Raw genomic sequence first — 8316 nt, forward strand, 5'->3', positions numbered from 1 at the left:
TGTGTGTGTGTGTGTACTCACGGCTCAAGCATGTATGCGTATTGTCCCTCAGGCGTGCGGTCCTGCCTGTATGAGAGGTTGTATGCCAGCATGGTGTCGATCAGCTCACGCATCTGCTCTTTCTCTCTGCTGCTGAACAGCTGCGGGTTCACCTGGAAGAAACACACCGGGATTATTATTAGTTGCAATGAAAGCTTTACTGACGTTATACGCAATGTAATTAACTAAAAAACTAAATGTTTAACTGCATTGCCATACCACAGTGGGGAAAAAGAGCGAGTCGGGCACAGCTGTACCATACTAATGTGGTGCAAAAGCCTCATTACACACAAACACATACAGACTGTACATTCTTATACATACAGGCCGTAGTTTGGGACAGATGATGTCGAGGAGCAGCGTGAGCATATCAAGGGTCAGGCTGAGCTGGCTGATCCTCATTCTGATGCATGCTGGGATGTCAGCCAACATGGTGGACAAAGCGTTCTTGCAGCTGAGGAGCCGGGAGGTAGCCTGGAGAGGAGAAAACAATGACTCAGTGATGATACTTCACTTCTTATTATCCAGATTTTCCTGCCAAAACATCTTTTCATCGCATCTCTATTCATCATTTATGTTTCTATTGATCCCTAACTTTATTTGTCTTCATGTAATATATTGTGCTGTTACTTCAGTTTTTCTACACATTGGTGACTGTAGTTGTTAAGTACCTCATGCTGACTGTGGGGATAGCTGATGCGGGGCACGTGTGTGTGGGCAAACAGGAAGTGGAACGTGATGGACAGGAAGGGCAGGTATCTCATCAGGGAGAAGTTCTGCCCGTGCAGAATCACTTGGTTCAGGCGGTCGGAGAACGACAGCCAATCCAGAGCCTCACACACACTCTGCAGGTTGGGATCCCTCACACGCATGGACAGATAATTTTCATACAGGCCCTGAGGAAAAGAGACAGATGTTCAGTTCAATGCTAGTAAAGCACAGGGAAGTGTTTTCTTTATATTCCTTTAAATAAAATGGTTGTGTTCATTACCTGAGAAACTTTTTCATACTCGCCACTAGAGTAAGCCAATTGCAGAATGTGCTGAAACCTCTGATCTCCACTTCCTGAACCTGGTGTCTCCTCAAAACCTTGACCAATACGTTTCCTGAAAGAACAAATTTAAACATTGAGTCACCATCTAATTAGTTAGGGCCTGAAGCAGTGAGAGGTAACAGATAAGAGGTTATAGATTGTATTGTGTTTGTGATTTCTGCTTTTCATTAAGGCTTACAGATCATAAAACTCTATTTTTTATTTGACCAGATTACAAACAAGGTTTCTGCAGCGTTCACCAAGTAACATTCATGACTGCCACATGAATGGCATTTAATACCTGATTCAAGATCACACCAGCCAAAGTATGACAGATTATTAGATTTAGAAAATTTATTCGCACTTGTATCATAGTTTTTCCCACCAGTATAAAACAATAATTCCAACAATATGCACCTGGATGAGCAACAGAAAGACAAAACATGGAAGGATGACTTATTTAAGGTCGATATATTTTACATCAGCTCAGAGGTCTGGAAGAGTAATAAACTGGGGATTCTTTCGGACAGTTTTTGCAACAATCACATATGAATACATTTGATAACTGACTTTACTGCTTTGATCTTTGTAAAGCCTTTTTTAAGGAAACTGAAATCAATGCTTTTTAAGACCTTTTAAGACTTGTAGATAGTTTTAGATTTCCCTGTTGGTGTCAACAGTAAGCAAAAGAAAAGAAACAGTCATGGATCCCAATGAAAATGCAGGGACTCCACTGTATTGTCGTAGGAGCACAGCAGCATCAAATCTCTTTATGTTTGACTAAACCTGAACTTTGGCTGCTCATAGTGAATGCGTTTCCAGAAAAAGAAAGTATCCAGCAAATACAGCAAAACATTTCCAATTTCATGATTGATGAACACTTCACCGTTTTATACGTGGTAACTGGAAGATCTCCTGCCACAGATGGAACAAGCCTTTGTTCTGGTCCTTCTGCCCCACAGAGACACACTGGATGGTTTTGAGGTCCACCTGCTTGTGGCCGCGACCATGGAGGAACTGTACAGACAAGAACACATAATGTGATATAATTATACTGCATACTACTGAACTCCTCATGCAACCCACAGACTCTCCTTCACAGTGCCGCCACCCACCTGCAGGGTGTTGATGCAAGACCTGATGTCGTTGTCCGTCTTCTCACACAGCGACATGAGACTGCCTGTGTCTGCCTTCATCCCCTGCCGGAGTGAGATCTGCAAACAGAAAATGAATATAGACATGGATTATTGGGGTGTTCAGAGATGTTTGTGGACTCCTGTGTGTGTGTGTGTGTGTGTGTGTGAGAGCTGACCTCTGCCAGTCTCTGTGCGAGGCGGGAAGGCTGAGTCTGAGGGAAATTCAGGAGGAAGGCCTGCAGCCTGAGAGGTCTGAGAGCTGGAACATAACTAAAAAGAAAAGACAGGATCAGACAGGCTGCAAAGAAAACTTTAAATCAAGTAATATTTCCATTATTAGCATCATACTTAACAAACACAATGCAGTACAGCAGGTTCTATACATTTATTTGCAGGCCTTTTATCGTTTGTCATTACTTGTTACCAAAGGAATAAATAACAAAATAAAATAGAATCAGATTTTGATGCTGTTAAACACCACAGTGTCTCTTACAGGTCGTTACAGATGCAGATGATTGGTCGAAGCAGGAGTGACTCTTTCTTCTTTTTCTTCTTCGCAGTCTCTGAACCAGCCTCCCCACCGTGTCCGTCTTTCTTGTTCAGAGTTGCTAACAGAATGTTGATTGCAGCCTGTCGAACACCACAGTTTAATAGAAAAAAACAAACATTTATAACTAAGAATGAATAGTGAATAAACACTAATTTTTTTACTGATTTTAAATGTCCAGAACATACCGCGGGTGCTCCATCAATCTCATCGATAATGAGGCAGTTCGGCCTCTCATTGGCTCCTAAAACTGACTTCATCTGCGTCGCTGTGTCGATGCGTTTCTGGAACACTTCTGCACTGCGATCGTCACTGCAAAAACATCGACAGTAAGGCTCAGGCAAAGATTAAGATTACTGTGAACTCATTTTTATGATTTACTACTATTATTAAGTCAGTTTTTAATTTGGCTCGTCTAACCTGGCATTTATTTCCACCACATTGTACCCAGCATGCTTCGCAATGATATGAGCCAGGGTGGTCTTCCCCAAACCTGGAGGGCCAGACAACAATGCCACCTAGAGAAAGACCAAAAAAAAAATGATATCTTGTATTTCAACTAATAGTCATTGAACTGAAGTTGTACTGAGTTTGCAGATGTGTTTACCTTATATTTAGGTCGTTTGTACTGGTCCAGTTCCGCCTCCAGTAGCTCCTCTGTCACCTCAATCTTACTCTTGAAGCGATTTGGATTCTGATTGGCTTGATTGGGTTTGAATGAGTTCTGGTTGGGAGCTTGACGGTCAAACCGGGCCGGGCGGGACTTCCTCTCTCTTCCAAACACAACAGTGTCCCAAAGTTTCAACCACTTGAGCAGACAGCGGTTTGTAAACTACAATGAGACAGTCACACACAACTGGCATTAATGTAGGATACTTAATGGAAGCAAGTTACACAGAATATGGGTGATTTCATATCCCAATAACAATATATATCACGATATAGCGTATTTTCTGTAAATTCAATAAATAAATAGTTTATATAAAATGACCACATGAAAACTCTTATTACATTTTGAATGATATACTCAACAAATTAGATGTATTTCATCATATTTGATTGTTTTTCTCCTTTTATTTAGAACCTTTATGCAAAATTTAAATTGAACATGTACCAAAATATAAAATATTAATGTCTCAGTGTTTCCCCACATAAGACTTCACTTGGCAGGGCCACCAAGGTATTTCAACATCCAGCGACCAATTTAAGCATTTTGCAGAGAAACACAAAGAGAAAAGCTTTATCTGGTCCTTGGAGACGATGGATATTTTATAAGCACGGACCAGGAAAAACGTTCAGTACCATGTTGATTTCAATTCCACATTAACAACAAGGAATGATTTTTACATGTTTTTACATATTACATCTTCCTGTTCTGTATTTTGAAATCTATACTATTTCCATACATCCAGTTTCCATTTCTTTGTGGGGGAAACAACGGGCAAGCCGAGCCTTCAGCCACGGTGAACAATGGAGCGATGCAGGCTCCCCCTTGTCTCCGTGTTCAAAGTAAATCGGGAAATCAATAATTAAACTGTATGTTGGTGAGCTAGACAGCTTTTTTCAAGTCAAATCATGTGAGGATATTGACGATTATCCCAATTCAGGATAAAAATAAATTTCTATCGTCACACGTCATATATGGTCATATCACACAGCCTTACTTACATCATCACTGAGGAGCTCTGTGTAGTGTCGGGGAGAGAACCTGTCCACCCAGAGTCGAGAGGTTTGACCCTCTGTGTCTTCAGGATCATCATTCTCTTTATCCTCTCTGCTTTCAGGCTCAACAAACACATTGTTCACACTGCTGGTGTGTGACACGAATTCAAGAAGAACATTAAAAACCATGTACTGTATGTAATCAGGTGTGACAGTGTGTGAATGTGTGAATGTGAGACAGGTGGTGAGTTACCTGGCCAGAAGCTCTGAAAGACGCTGAGATTCTTCCACAACCCGATGGTGATGCTGCGTGAAATGTAAACACATTTGAAATCTCAACAGCCTCAGATTTCACTAGATATGTGCACCAACATATGGGACATCGGAAATCCATCCGACAGGTACATCCACAAATAAAGTGAATAACTGTTTGCATACAGTTTGATGTTTTGGCCTCAAAACTCTGTATTTGGCTAATTAAACTCAAATATTTGGATTTGGGGAAACTGGTTAAGTACATGTGATTACTGAAAATTAACAGTGTGGTTATGTGGAGTCTACTTGGCAGATTATACAAAAGAAAAGCAGCCTTAAATCACTCACCCTCTCTGCTTCTTGTTCTCTCATTACACTTATTGGCACTGCAAGCAGCCCCAGTGAACCCTGGGAGTTTGGTACCATTCTGGACTCCACTACCTGGAGACACACAAGTAAATGCAAAAAAATACAGGAATTAAACATATAAAGCATCAGACACAAGACATTTGTATGTGAACAATGAATCAGGGTTTAGGATGTGACGACAAAAAGTTTCTGTAACATTTAACATCACAGATGAATGACCTTTGTCCCTGTGTCCTCTTTCTGTCTGAGGTAGACCCGACTCCCTGATGAGTCTGTCACACTGATGTACTCTCCGTCTAAAGGAGGCCGCCTCAGCACATGCAGTGACACTGGCGCCGCTGTGGGAGGTCGCCTGGGTGTCTCCGGGATCGTAGCAAAGCCGCTGATATCCAACGCGGCTGGTGTAGACCTAAAACACACAATACATGTTCAGAGATCTGTTGTATCGAAGACTGCAATTTAAAATATTCGTAATTTATTGATTTGTTTTAAATATATGAATATATTTTATTTTATTTATTGTGAAAATGTGATAATGACACATATCCATAATATGTCAGTAACATTAGAAGAAAACATTAGGAGAAAAAATTTATTTAGTCTATATATAAATCTTGTAAATCAATCCCGCCTGGTGGCAGACAGAATTGCACAGTGAAAACAAGGCTTATGGGGAACATGGTGCCATTATTCTGCAGCCATTACAGTGTGCAATCAACATTTACTTCATAATAATACATAAGCAAAAAAGTTGTCTATTTCCACTTTAAATTCGTAATCTAATTACCAAAATTCATATGACCCAAAAAAGGTCATATGATTGATATTATTCACGATTAGTGGGGAGGATTATTTTTGCATCACAATATTAGGTTTCACTTAATAAAACAATTAAAATCATGATGTAACATGTGTTGGGGTGCAAACAAACATACATTTTCTTACATCTGGAGAATTAAAGGCCAGGCTAACTCTGCAGAACTACAGTACTTTATTACAATGCTGTTATGTCACACATTTCTGTAATATTTAAATTAATTCAGCAGCTCTATTCTGTATCAAAACGAGGAGCGCCTGGAAGCCACTAGAATACAACGGATGACGTTTCAACATAAAAAAGACAGACTTTAAAGGTAAAGAACAAAAAGGTAGTTCAATAGTCGACACAGGTGACGTGTCACCAGCTGCAGCTGTTAGTGCTTCTGTGTCTCTATATATAGTACACTATGTTTCATCCTTGTGATGTATCGCTTTTAAGTGACTCTCATCAGGGGTTTTTTTTTTATTTGAGTGTTCCTGCATCAAAATGTCTTTTCATTGCTTATTTTCAACCACATTTACTGTAGGTTTTTGAGTGTTTTTGTATGTTTCTTTAACTCTATGTGGACACAGTTAAAATAAAATGTTTTGCATTCCCATTAATGCACCAGATACATAACAAAGTATCCTCTGTAAAAAGATCCACTGCACAACACACCTGCCTTCTACTGATGTCTCCTTTTCCCTCACATCAACTGTTTCACTGTCAGCTACCACGCAGGATGCTGACCTGACCATCAAGGGCCAATTTGGGGTCTAAGGACACATCGACATGTGGACAGGAGGACCAACTGCTCGACCTCCTGAGCCACAACCGTAGTGGTGCCTCTTGTACCCTCCTACCTGGCGGTGCGAGAGGGTTCGTACTGCTCTGGGGACGACGGCGGTGTGATGTCATCACTCTGTAACGGGGCTTTGCTCTCTTGAGTCTGCAGCGAGTTGAACAGTCGCTTGGACACTCCCGCCGCATCCTGCTTCTGCCGCTTCGCCTTTGGGGCTGCAAGGACAAAGATCAGATTTGAGGGGCAAACTTACGGCATTAAATAAACACAGCATGGATGAACCCCCCCCCATGAACCCTCAGAGTGAACTCACTGATGGGCTGATCAACCAGCAGGTGCTCTATGTCGGAGATATCGTCTCCTGGACCCGGTTTGTGACGACCGCCCAGCTTGGAGGACTCGTCTAAACCGTTCAAAACATAAACAATCAACACTGAAGGGATTAGCTGGCAACACAATGAATAGAAAAATGATTCATAACATGCTTAATAATCAATATTCTGTTTAATTAATTAAATATGTTTTGATTTTTTTTTACTGTTATAGAGCCACATATTGTTATCTAGTGTCAGACAATGAGGATTGATTTGATTTGTTCAACCTTTAGACTTACAGACTTTATTTGTCATTTGGATTTGCATCAAAATGAAATTATGTTGCAATGGCACATAGCACAGCAGGAATAAAGGAGAGGCAGTATGTACAAAATACATATGCAAATATAAAAAAGAAGAGAATAAAACTATTGTATAAAATACAGTATAATACCAGTAAGATAATATATATTGCACAGTGTAGTTGCCTATGTAAAATAAACTTTTGTATATAATACAAACTATTTAAACTAGTAATTAAGTTAAGTATTAAGTCATATATTGCATAATTGTATTTGTTTCCTACCAAAGTGAGTGCCAAGTTAGATTCATCCAAAGTGTGAGCTGACAATTAGGCAGTCTGGTATAAAGGACAACTAATATCAGAGGTCTGTGTGTGTGTTTGTATCCAACGTTATTAGGTTTATGATGAAGTTATGCTCACAGAGGTACAGACATTAATTCATTAACAACGCCTGCTATTCAGGAATATATGTAAATGTCCTGCAGCAGTCTGTAAACTAGTCTTTACCCTCCATCTGAGCCAACGCGTCCAGCTCGTCGGCGAACTGGTCCTCGAAGTCGTCCTGAACCTCGAATAGTTCGTCATATTCGTCCATATCGGCTCCAACAGATACCGGATAAAACCACAGACTCGGTGATTTATTTCCTCTGAGGACACTCCGGACACTTTCCTCATAAATATCTCCTTCAGCGACTTCAGCAGCCGCTGTGTCGGAGCAGATTTCCCGGCAATTTTTTTTGTTGTGATGTATTACTACCGGGTTAGACGAGTCCTCCGTTTCTGATTGGCTATCAGAACTCAATGTAAACATTCGGCCTGAAGGTGGCGCCAAACGACAGCCCATTAAATCTAGAGATAAAGGCTTATATTGATAACGTTAGTGGGTTTTATGTGTGTTTTTATTGTGTTTTATAATTCATTTTATTTAACTTTTATTAATAGCCGTACATTTATTACTTTTTTACTTTTTTTTTTACTTCCATTTGCACTGTTTACTGTTTGCACTGTTCATTTTATATTATATATGTTATAAGTTAATTTTATTTTTAATTTTTT

General features: G+C 40.1%; 1 protein-coding gene across 1 annotated transcript in view; it reads right to left on the reverse strand.

Moving 5' to 3' along the window:
* chtf18 (CTF18, chromosome transmission fidelity factor 18 homolog (S. cerevisiae)) overlaps positions 1–8015 on the reverse strand; it is a gene marked incomplete at its 3' end in the record, with an annotated part of 11358 nt that extends 3343 nt beyond the window's left edge. Inside the window, 18 exon segments of the mRNA XM_035659348.1 lie at positions 22–152; positions 364–513; positions 711–935; positions 1031–1145; positions 1959–2089; positions 2188–2286; positions 2385–2478; positions 2702–2838; positions 2944–3067; positions 3176–3273; positions 3363–3587; positions 4424–4565; positions 4671–4723; positions 5021–5113; positions 5261–5450; positions 6704–6857; positions 6956–7045; positions 7768–8015. Of these exon segments, the coding sequence (XP_035515241.1) occupies positions 22–152; positions 364–513; positions 711–935; positions 1031–1145; positions 1959–2089; positions 2188–2286; positions 2385–2478; positions 2702–2838; positions 2944–3067; positions 3176–3273; positions 3363–3587; positions 4424–4565; positions 4671–4723; positions 5021–5113; positions 5261–5450; positions 6704–6857; positions 6956–7045; positions 7768–7855 (2339 nt within the window).
* Positions 8016–8316: the final 301 nt, after the last annotated feature.

The sequence above is a fragment of the Morone saxatilis genome, unplaced genomic scaffold (genome assembly GCF_004916995.1).
Source record: "Morone saxatilis isolate NCDOM2014 unplaced genomic scaffold, NCSU_SB_2.0 Contig17, whole genome shotgun sequence".
Classification (NCBI taxonomy): domain Eukaryota; kingdom Metazoa; phylum Chordata; class Actinopteri; family Moronidae; genus Morone; species Morone saxatilis.